General features: G+C 34.7%; 1 protein-coding gene across 1 annotated transcript; it reads left to right on the top strand.

Annotated features, from left to right (window-relative positions):
* Positions 1 to 1591: 1591 nt before the first annotated feature.
* On the top strand, positions 1592 to 5012 carry LOC107843036 (S-type anion channel SLAH3). Its single transcript, XM_016687171.2, has 6 exons — positions 1592 to 1904; positions 1986 to 2179; positions 2668 to 3093; positions 3262 to 4032; positions 4125 to 4156; positions 4342 to 5012. Exons 2-6 carry the CDS (start codon positions 2003 to 2005, stop codon positions 4697 to 4699), a joined length of 1764 nt encoding a protein of 587 aa, XP_016542657.2. The 5' UTR covers positions 1592 to 1904; positions 1986 to 2002; the 3' UTR covers positions 4700 to 5012.
* Positions 5013 to 12505: the final 7493 nt, after the last annotated feature.

Here is a 12505-nt window from a genome sequence, read left to right as displayed (position 1 = left end):
TCCTTGTAATCCAAGGAAACTGAAAGTAGGCACACCGATGTTTTGAACCAATATAAAATATTTGTGTTCTCACTTTACTCCTTTAATTTTATAGTTACATATATTGTTATCTGTGCTACTAACCTTTCTGCAGGACAACAATCAACTTGGAATTCACCACAGTCGACTACTTAGTACTAATATCGAAAAGGAGAATACGTAAAGTGAGAACACAATGTCGACTAAGGAGACTAATTGGAAATCAACCACCCTCCTCTTGATTATCATCTTCATTCAGGGATAGCTAACTTTTAAGATCGAAAATATAAACTTGTAGGAGTTTATAAGAGAATTCTCTTATAATATCTCCTAAATGGACCTCTCTTGAAAACTATGTTCATTTTTCTTTCTTCCTTCAATGTTATATTATCCATTCTTTAAATCTCTTCCCCCTTTTCATTTCTTAATAATATCATTATTATTTATATTTAATTGAGTATCAACTCTTTTCTTGCATCTAGAATCACATTTTTTTAAAAAAAAAATCGATTTTTCATTTAAATTTAACCAACGTCCCGAAGGAACATATCTAATCCAACGTTACCATATAAAACTGCGGGAGTATTATTTTATGCTGTCATAGTTGGTCTTTGATGTGCGTATCGAATCTTGCCTCTATATTATTATGATATGACTATCATACATCACATTTTTGACCAGAAAATAGTTTTGTTCAGTATTAAGTGTACCAAACTGCTGTGTGCACATGCATTTTATGATTTCTCCATTTCGTGCCAGTCTATTCTCCAATTATTTTATCCTTCTTAACCAATAGCCAACGCATGTTGACGAATATATGACTAAAAGTTTGTAACGTATCTATATTTTAGGAGTATTTATATTTGTCGAGAACCTCGCAGTTGTTACTTTCCGACAGCAAGTACTCCTCCATTCCAAATTGATGAGCATGATGTTTATATTTTACTTGACATACTCCTCAAGAAGCAGTAAATTGAATAATAATTTTGTTATATTACTCTAATTAATAAGGCACATTATTTATTGAAAAATAAATTTAAATTAATTAGTACTTAATAATAAGAGCAAAATACTAAAAAGTAGTAAATTATTTCTTGATTTTACACTGGACAAATAAAAAAGAACATCTAATTTTAGCATAGTAAATAAATAAAAGTAGACTAATAGAATAGAATGTTGGAATGGAAAAACTTAGTAAATACTCCCTCCCACGTGCTTTTTTTGGGTGCTCCGGCACCCACTAAACTCACGTAGAATAGGTATAATTATATATGAAACAGTGAAAAAATGGTTTAATATATAAAAAAGCACCCAGAGAACAAAAACATGGCTGAGTGCTCTGGCTTTAGATGTAACTTCCGTCTCTCCCATCTTGGGTTCGAATCTCAAAGCTACATTAAAGCACCCACAATCTTTAAATAGTGGGTCCACTATTATAATAAACTAGACATGTTATTAATTATTTTTCTTACTTAATGTATCATCTCAATTTGGGACGGAGGGAGTACGAAGGAAACACTCTTTTTATTGGAATAATCAAAGAAATTTAAGAAGTTAGACCCTTCATTTTAATTTGAGACAGGAAGAAATAATACTCCGTTTATTTGTTCGATGGGTTTGTCGTTTCATACATGACAGCTTGTTTTTTCTTTTTGGTTAACTACCGGTAATTGTGACTGATGTGTGCTTCCAAGAGCTTAGCATGAATAGTCATTTTTATACTCCTGGCGAACTTGTGTTCTCTCCAGCTCACTTTCTTTCTAGCTAGTGTTAATTCGTTTCAGCATCAAGTGCTCGATCTGCCTTGGTGTTTGTCCTCTGAAAGGTTCTAAAATCAGGTCACTTGGTGTCTAATTTACATTGCATTGAACAACACTAACAATTAGGTGAGAAATGAGGTTATCTCTTCTGTGTTTATTTGTAGCAAATATATATGTACGTCAATTAACATCATTTTCCACTTGCAGATCCTGTTGTTTTAACCATGATCAGAACAACATGTTCTACAAAAGAAGATTTTGCAGTGCAAGTGACTCCACCAATTTCCAAAACTATAACTTGTCATAAGATGAAGCGCTTTGATAGCATTTTAGAGGATGTAGATCTTATTCATCATCAGCTTGATCCAACCCGTTGTCGCTCTTTAAACGCTGTAGCCACTGTACGTCGAGATAATTACTTGAACTTAGCTACAGTAGCCAAAAAAAGACTATTTCTCCAGCCAGATAGAAGTTCCAATATTTCTATTGGTAACTTTGGTAGAAATTTTGCCTATTTTTCAGTATATATGTCACTGACGGAGTTGATTTCTCATCTGATCACTCAACTAACAATTATTATTTCAGAAAATTAATTTTATTTATTGAAGAAAATTGGAATAAAGAAGAAAAATGACTTTCTGAGATAATAATTACTAGTTGAATGACATCTGAGAAATCAACCAGGCCACTGACCTATCGTCTAATAAATATCTAATCATGAAATTTTTGAACCTTTAGATCTATCGTTGAAAGTTAAAACATTAATATTCACATCTTTTGCTCTTGATTACTTCGTAGTTTGTATATATCGTGGATTCCAATTGGAATATATGATGATTAACTTTGATGTTTGAGGTATTACAGTTTGGCCTATACATTTTTTTCTCAGGGAACTAAAGCTGCTGCTGAAAAGCAGACTGACACTAGCATTTCCATTAGTATGCCGCCCACTCCTTCAGCAAAAGGAGTTGGCTTCAATGATATTTTTTCTCAGACATCAACGCCTAGAGGTACTACCACACTGAATAAGCGAATATGGTCTTATTCTCAGACATCAATGCCTAGAGTTTCAGTGTTTCCAGAGTCTCCAAAACTTCCCAGCACTCAATTGAGGAATCCTAGAAATAATACTAATAAGCTAAAGGATACAAGATTTGACTCTTTTAAAACATGGTCTGGTAGACTGGAGAGACAATTATCAGTTTTGCGCGGAAAGGAACAAGAGCCTATTTCTCCACCTAGTCCTTCTATAGAAACTATTCCTGTCAATCGATATTTTGATGCCTTGGAAGGACCTGAATTGGATAGTTTAAAGGTACAGTTGCTTTTCTCCTTGCTTTCACTCATAAATCTACTTATGGATATATTTTTGAGACTTCTAATCTTTAATAATACGAGTTGTGAACATGTTTTGGAGACTTGTAATTTTTAATAAAATGTTATTAGCATCTAAGTTGGTGACACATATTTTTCTCCTCTGCAGGCTTCTGAGGAAATCATTCTTCCAGAAGACAGAAAATGGCCATTTCTTCTTCGTTTCCCTATTTCTTCCTTTGGTATCTGTCTAGGTGTTAGTAGTCAAGCTATAATGTGGAAGAAACTGGCTACTTCTGCCTCGACAAAATTCCTGCACATAAGCTTGAAAGCAAATCTTGGCCTGTGGTGCATATCTGCTGCACTTATGGTCATTATCTCTTTCATCTATGCTTTAAAGATCATTTTCTACTTTGAAGCTGTTCGTCGGGAGTATTACCATCCAGTACGTGTCAACTTTTTCTTTGCTCCCTGGATATCACTTCTGTTCTTAGCACTTGGAGTTCCAACATCAATTGCTCAAAACTTGCACACATCTTTATGGTACATTCTCATGACCCCGATCTTTTGTCTAGAGGTAAAGCTCTATGGACAATGGATGTCTGGAGGACAACGAAGACTCTCAAAAGTAGCGAATCCCTCGAATCATCTCTCAATTGTTGGGAATTTTGTTGGTGCATTGCTTGGTGCATCCATGGGACTAACAGAAGGGCCAATATTCTTCTTTGCTGTTGGTTTGGCTCATTACATAGTCATGTTTGTTACACTCTACCAGAGACTTCCAACAAACGATACACTGCCAAAAGAACTTCACCCCGTCTTCTTTCTGTTTGTTGCTGCACCTAGTGTTGCTTCAATTGCATGGGCAACGATCCAAGGCTCTTTTGATCAAGGATCTCGGATTGCTTATTTCATTGCGCTGTTCCTCTATTTTTCACTGGTATGTCTAGTCAATTTTTGCATTTAATGCATCTAGAATCAAATTACCACACTAGTAATTAATATAGTTAATTCTTTCATGTTGCTTTTCAGGCAGTTCGCATTAACTTCTTTCGAGGGTTCAAGTAAGTAATCTATCTTATACTAACCATATGGTCACCCAACCAATAGTTATTATTTCAGAAAGTCATTTTTTTAATGGAGAGAAGTGGAATCTAGAAGAAAGATGACTTCCTCGGAATAATTGCACACCATCTGAGAAGTCAACCCTCTCCTAATGGTATTAAAGTTTGTACTCAACCGCGTGCAGGTTTTCATTGGCTTGGTGGGCCTACACATTCCCTATGACAGGAGCTGCTATTGCCACCATCAGATACTCACTTGTAGTTACCAACCTGGTGACAAAGTGCCTAGCTATCATTCTCTGTGGTCTTTCTACACTAACTGTAACAACACTACTTGTGACAACCATCATTCATGCTTTCTTTCTGGGAGACTTATTTCCCAACGACATTTCCATTGCAATCAACAAAAGACCAAAAATAACTCAGAAATGGTATCTTGGTAACTCAGATAGCAAAAATATTGATCAATACCTTAAGTATGTAGATTCGTTTCAAGCCAAAGATACTGAATCTTCTCTCACATATCAAAACTCAAGTAGCTAGAGGCCCGCACCTTAAGTCAAAAAACTGTTATTCTTTCTAGCATCTCTTGTAAAACCCTAAGTCTTAAGCAAGTGATGAGCACCAAATTTTGGGCTGCTCCTATGAACTTGATGATATTGAGGGGAGCTTTTGAAAGTTCTTATAAAGAGAAGAAAGGTACAAACACTATGAGAGATGTAAATTATGTAAGTATTTTTCTGTGTAAAATTCAAGAAACAAGTGTTCCTACCTATATATCTATTTAAAGATTGTATTTAGGGGAGGTGATGTGACACTTTTAAGGTTCAGGAAATATATTTATGTTTGGGTTTTTTGGTTTTTGGCTCATTAGTCGAAATTCACTGCACCAAAAAACAATATTTAGCGACGAAATTTAACGATAGATCAATTTCCGTCGCAGTCTAGCAACTGATTAACGATGGAAACATCAATTTTGTCACAAGCATAGCAAGTCTATTTTTAATTTATGATATAGCAACGGATGTCACGATCCAAACTAGGGCCTGGCCGCGACGGACATTCCGAACCATGAAGGCCCGAACGTCCTACTCTATCTGGTAATCATGTACAACATTCATATAAATAAAGAAAATGCGGAATAACGATCTAATATGGAAACATGATCATACTCTGGATTAAGTTTAACAATAAGGAATGAAATCTAAAAATCACTAACAACATTTGGAACAGTCTGCGAAATCTCTACTATATGAAAATCTGACAACTATCTGAAAACTGGGACAAAGCCCCCAGTAGATCAAAACTATAATAGATGACATAATCTGAAAGGACAGGCCTTTTGGAATAGAGAAGGCTCACCAGTACACAATCTGATCTGTTGTTTGAATTATCTAATGTTTATCTGGACCCTTAAACTGAGCCTCAGAACCTAAGAGGTAGGGGAGGGGGATCAATACAGATATACTGGTACTTAGAGCAAATCCAAAATAATCATTTATATTCAACACATATGATATAGTAAGAAATCATATGGGCATTTTAAAAGACTCTGTGAAAATTTCTGAAATCTGTGACACTCTTTGTCTTACTTCTGCGCTAGGTGGTGTACCCTACAATTTGTTATCCCACGGGCTATATGGGATCTACCATTAACTCGACAGCCAAGCCCCCAACCTAAGTGTGCTGCAAGGGTCGGAGTTTCTGAATCTACTACGCCACACGGCCGTTGCCAGCGTACAATAATAATCTACCCGTATCGGCAGATACAGTTTCAGGCTAAGAGTTACTTGAACTTGTGCATTCTTTGGGTAATAAACTAACCCTCTTTATGCCCATTTTTAGTTCTTTAAATATGCATGCTCTGAAAACATACTCTGAAATCTTTAACTCTGTCATGACATATGCACATATATGGTATCGTCATACCATTGACTTGCAAGTCACATTCTCTGAGCCATTTATAGCAATTTATATCTCTGTTTTCAAATCATGAAATTCAGGACCACCATATCAATAATTCTTTCAAGAAAATCATGTAAAATCATGCAGTTAATTCTCTTTATCAATGATTCAGTAAACAAAGGTGGTCAGGTTAAAAGTCTCAATCTCATGCAATTCTTTATCTTTAACATCACATAGTTATATGAAGAAACACCTTCTCAACAATTTGAAATCATATTCAAGTACAAGGACATTGAGAAAACATCTTTCAAATCATAAAACATGCATTTCAACTATTTTCCAACAAAATCATAAGCTTTAATCCATTACAAGAAAGGGAGTTCATAATTTATGCTCTCAAACAATCTTAAATCTCAAATCCCATAAATATACGTATACATGTAAATCAGTTTAGGGGATAGGACCACAAGGTCAAAATAATAGTAACATTAGAACATTCGGAGTACGTAATTTAGACATAGATTCCAAAACCCCTTCGAAATTCATGCATAAAAATCTTAAAATCATGCTCTAATGGTTTTAAGCCCATGTAGTTTTTAGGATAAACCCCCATACCTTAAATTATAAGATCTGAAAGATGAAACCTAGATATTGATAGATGAAACCCAAATCTTGATTTGTTTCTTGGAGATATTGAACTTAAGGCTTGATTTTCTTGAATTTCTTGTTCTTGGAGAAAACCCTAACTTGATCTTATTTTGAGAGTGAAGACAAAGTTTTTGATGTTGTAAAATTGATAGTGATTGATTAATAATGCTTAAGGGGTGATTTAATTCGTGTGAAAGGTTTTTGGAGTGAGGAAAAAAAACAAAATACCCCTAAATAACCCAAAAAAATTGCATAATTGCATCAGTTGACGACTAGGGTTGACGGGTCGTCACTCAGGTGATAAGTCATCTCCCAATTCATCACTTTTGGGATAGTTTTCACTATTCACTGGCTTGGGATGACGACCAGGTCTAATGGGCCGTCACACAACTGATAAGTCGTTAGCCTCGTCGTCACGTTTTGGCAGACAAATACTTCAAAGTAAAATGAGCATAACTTTCTACTACGATACCGGATTAAAGTAAAACCAGTGGAGTTGGAAAGAGGACACAAAGACCTTTCATTTGATATATAGTAGGCTACCCAGTTCATTATATACAAGGAGTTATGGTCGATTGAAGGTTATTCGAGTTTTGACGCTCAGTAAAACTTGAATGATAGGAAAACTTTCAACTAGTCATTGAGTTAAGGGACCTCTATGATCTCGACTCATGCTCAAATAGGTTCCCACACTACATAATTGATTAACATGCCAAATTTCTATAGGATTTATGGCTTTTGGAACATCTACGCATAGGAAAGATGGTTTTCGTTCTAGCCCGAAATACGGGGTGTTACAATGGATTAACGACAATTTTTTTTCTTCGTCGCTATATTTGGGCGCAAAATTTGGCGCCTTAATTTTGTGACGCATTTAGCAACCAATTTTTTGTAATCAATTTATTAATTTGTAGCAACGGATTAGCAACGAATTTAAGCATTATTATTATTTGTCATTTTTTTTATATATTTAATTTTCCGTCACAACTTTTTATAATTTAAAAAATACTTATAACATATACATATTTTTGAAACAATAGATAAAGATCATTTTGTTCACTCGTTTTCTCTCACTACGCCTCCTCTCACTCTCTAGCTTTCTCTCTCTATAATTTCTTTGGCTAGACGAAATCAGGTAAGGATTTAATTTATATTTGTTTATATCTATACTTTCTACTCTATAATTTGTATTTAATTTGGTTTCAGTTTGGGTCTGTTTGATTTCAGACGGAAAATCATCAAACACTTCACCTTTTTGTCTTAGTTTTTTAAATGTTGGCCTACATTCGATCTTTGATGTGTTAATTGGACTGGTGAATGTGTTATTTGTTAGCTAAATGCGAATTTTTTTGGTAACTTGAGTTTTTTTAAATGTAATTTTAGTAGATCTATGATTTTTGTGGATGTAATTCGTTTTTACATAGTTTACCCCTTCTGCATTTGTGATTTGTTTGTTTTTTTGAATCTGTGGACTGAATCTACGGTGCATGCAAACATTTGGTACTAAATCTATATATATATATATATATATATATATATATATATTTATAGAAGTTTTGATTTTTTTTCTTTTTTCGGTTAGAAATTGAAGTGTTGGGAAAGTGAATGACTGGTGAAAAAGCATGAGAAAGGTATGACTGGAATTTCGAAGTTCAATAATTTGGCCTATTAGGTAAAATATTCTCCATATAGTATGGTGATTCTGGTAGGGGATTTAGCTATGTTAAAGTAGTATTGCTGATTCTTCTTTAAGTTCGGTTTTGAGGATGATCTCGTGACCAGTTTTACAATGATCACTATTATATCGTAGATCATTTATACTTTAAAGTTTTGTTTAATTTCTGTGTTGTCAATTTTGTCTCTGTATTGTATTTGTATAACTTGAGCATGTTATTTGATATCTTGTACCTGGAAAGGATCAATTGTTCAGTGAATTAAAATAGGCTTTTCAAGTATATCAACTATGAACTTTGTTCTTGAATTAAAGTTTGATTAAGTGACCGTTTTTCCTTTTGGCATTTTTGTCAGTTTACTGTTAGAATGTACAATGGACTAGGTGAGTGTTATTGTACAACCTATGTAGCATTTGATATTCATTCGTATTATCAAAAAAGTAAATAATTTTCACGTGTCTAGCCTATGAAAAAGAACTATGTTGTACTATATAACTACAACAAATATGACATCATTAAGGATCATCAAAAAATACCACGTAGTGGAGTATCTTTGTTTATACAACTTCTGAAATCTTATATGATTCAGTAAATACTTCTATTGTTTCTTTGTTTTTGTTTCTGTAAAGCTTTGGATATTGAAATTTGTTGTTGCATTTTGCATGAACAAAGTTCAGTTCCAAGAAATTTTAATTGTTATTCTCTAGCTGACTATTTTTTTTGATAATTTATTTTATTCACTTGCTTTTTCCGTAGTTTTTTGATAATTTGATTGTCTAGAGAGTGTGTGTTAAATCGTACTTTATTTAAGTAGCTGATTTACCTTGCTAATGATTTATTGTCTCAAATCAGAAGTGTAACTTATTTTCTTCTTATATTAATGTTGATTGATGACTTTTGCTATGTTATGGACTATTGATTGAAGAGTACGGTGTTGTAACGCCCTGAATATGGTAACCAAAATGCTACACGGTGCTCATGACCCTGAAGGACCACAAGCTAATCCATGACTGATATCTGTACCTGTACACTGCATAATATAAAGTATTTATGTATGCATACACTGTAAAATGTGGAATAGAAGCTGTAAGGCCATAAGGTTCAAAACTGAATAAAATATTTGGTAAAATAATGTCTGAAAAATGGTACAATCAATACCAAAACAAATCTGGAGTAACAGTCTGACATGCTATAGTCTGAAAGCCTCTAAACTGTCTGAATAAAGAATTGATGGGACATGTTCCCAACTAACTCCATCTACTGAAATAGATAAGTATTAAAAGAATGACACAATCAAATAATATCATTCTCGAATGATGAGGACTCACTGCTAACTCTGTCTGCTGAAATCTGGAATGCTACTGACTTTCTGGATCTCGTGTTCCTAAACCTATGATGTAAAATAAAACACCATAGTGCAAATACGTCAATACATTGGAATGTACTGGTATGCAAGTGAGATAGGCTGAATGCAAATGGTTCATATACATGAACAATACTAACTGACTGAATGATATGAGCGTGAGAATACATGCATGAATACATAACTGAAACTGAGATCGTGATGGGGATGAATACTAGATTCTGACTACTGAATCTACTGATAACATGGATACCCTGACGTCTGAGATTACGAATACTGGCATACTAAATAACTAAGTTTACTGATCCTGATATCTGAGTCACTAATAAGTGAGGAACTGATACTGTATTACTGAGTAATGAAGGACTGAAACTATATTACTAATACATGAATGACCATTTCTGACAAATCTGATTATGAAAAACTGGTCAGGTTGACTGTATCTGACAGTCCTGAAGCTGAGTACTGATAACATGCAGTCTGATAATTGATATATCTAATAACATAAATGACTGTATTAGTCAGTCCTGAATCTGATGGAACTAACTGAGTTTCGTACTATATCTGACAGTCTATATTCTGATGAACTATCTGAGTTCTATTACTAAGATTAAGACTAAGACTGAAACTGAGACTGTGGGAGGTAATCATGTAACTGACAAACTCCAAAACTGAACTGGTGGGGTCCAACCAATAACCCCAGCTGGAAGGGTGTTAGTACCGTGCGACGAGTAAAGACAAGCTGTGAGTATACCCTCACTGACAGAGAGCTCTTCTGTCAATCCTTCTTGATAGAAAACTCAAATGAGATATATAGATACCTAAATGTGTAGGGTGCATCTCTTCTTACGCCGGCTACGTAGTTCGGGAATGCAGGGATTGCTACTAAGGATCACACCCTCTACTGGCTGACATTATGTATTCTCATCTCTTGGTTCACTTTTTGTTGAATCCTACTCCCAACTGAATAGACATTAAATTGATTAACTGAACCAATTAACTGAACTGAACTGATACTAATGGTATGGTTTAGCTAAGCCGAACTGAGTTTACTGAGTTTCATTGATCGATAGAATACTACTGAGATCTGAGAACCGACTGAGAGTACTAAAGTTACTGTGATTACTGAGAATACTAAAGTTTCTAAGATTACTGAGTACTGAGATTATTGGGATTACTGAACTACTGGGATTATTGAGATTTTTGAGATTTCTGGGTTGTTGAGCTTTCCTAAGTCACAAGACTGACTGAGTTCTATGGATCATGGCTTGACAGAGGATATCGTGAAAACATGACACTGGGTCTAGGCACACAACTATATTTTTTGGGTACAAGTAACCCCAGGACTCGATAGAAGGAAACTGACACAACATGACTTGACTCTTCTTGAACACATGACCAATATTAATAATTCATAATAACATAAGTTGGGGGATTTTATACTACACATGGTTCTCAAAGTCTTATACATGGAAGGGAATGCATATAACAACATTCCATAAGTCCATCAATCTAGTTTCATGAACATTCCATCAAAAATCATAATGCATAACAATATCATAGAAGTCATTGTTTTCATAAGGGTGTAGCATACATTTGTCATTTAGGTCATAATTTAAGTATAATACATGATTTATAGTCTTTTATGCATTTTATCAAACACCTTACATGCACAACTTAGGCATAGGTGTAATAAATAAATTATTCATCATGAACAACCAAATTTACATGTTTCCACTTCATATGATATCATAGATTCATAAGAACACATAAAGATTCCAACTTGGGAATCATTCAACATCAATAACATGAACATAATCCATTCACCACATAAATATCATGATATAGAATTTAAAAGAGGGTTCTTGGGCTTCATGGATGAAAGAAATCCATGAATAAACACTATGCATACCTTATCATATGATTCTACAAAGATTGACGGAGAGATTTTTAAAATTTGACGGTGAAGTCCCTTGGAATTGAACCTTCTATGAAAACCCTAGGGTTTGTTCTTGAGAGTTTTTGAGAGAAATTGAGTATAAGTTGCTAAATTATGGCCAAATACCGTGTTATTAGGCCTATATAAGGTGGGGAAATTAACCAAATTTCCCTTAAGACATGGAAGTGTAATGCCAAAAACTGGGTACAAAGGCTACACAAAGGGCGGCACCTTTGGTAGAGCCTTTTGTACCCTGGGCGGCGCCTTTTGTAGCTCCTTGTGGAACCTGGGCAGCGCCTTTAGTGTTGAATTGTCCACAAAGGCTATACCATGGGCGGCACCCCTTCATAGCCTTTGGCTACTAGTTCGAAATCCAAATGTGGCAGCGCCCCTTCATAGCCTTTGGGTACAAGCCCTTAATGGATTTCGAAAATTCTAAAACTCACTCGGAATGTACTCTTGCCTTGCCCCATCACTACGAAACTTGAAAATCATAAAACGGATGTCAGGACGATCTTCAAATAATTCCCCAAAGTTTGGAGGCTTAAAATGAGACTAAGAGTTGAACACTTATCAAAATTTTCTAAGTTTTGGATCTTTTAGAGATTTTCAAGGAGGTAAACGAGCTGAATTTAACCGCAAGATTTTGCGGGGTCTTATAGGTGCTAGCACTGATTATCTTATTTTTTTATTTCAACATTAATAGGAACATGAATAATCTAGAGCGTGGTTGGATGAGAGGTTAGATGGCCGAGGGGATTTATACTTTAGTTTTGTAACTGGTGTAAATGAATTTATTCAATTCGCATGTTCTCAACAAA

This window comes from Capsicum annuum, chromosome 9 (genome assembly GCF_002878395.1).
Source record: "Capsicum annuum cultivar UCD-10X-F1 chromosome 9, UCD10Xv1.1, whole genome shotgun sequence".
Classification (NCBI taxonomy): Eukaryota; Viridiplantae; Streptophyta; class Magnoliopsida; order Solanales; family Solanaceae; genus Capsicum; species Capsicum annuum.
The sequence above is the reverse complement of the archived record's forward strand: the minus strand, read 5'-3'. Positions and strand labels throughout refer to the sequence as shown.

What these genes read in the sequence shown, in the direction of transcription:
- LOC107843036 (XM_016687171.2), top strand. Translation starts at nt 2,003, where the DNA reads ATGATCAGAACAACATGTTCTACAAAAGAAGATTTTGCAGTGCAAGTG. An exon ending in CTGAATTGGATAGTTTAAAG is followed by an intron (nt 3,094 to 3,261) that starts GTACAGTTGCTT and finishes TCTCCTCTGCAG; the next exon opens with GCTTCTGAGGAAATCATTCT. An exon ending in TGTTCCTCTATTTTTCACTG is followed by an intron (nt 4,033 to 4,124) that starts GTATGTCTAGTC and finishes GTTGCTTTTCAG; the next exon opens with GCAGTTCGCATTAACTTCTT.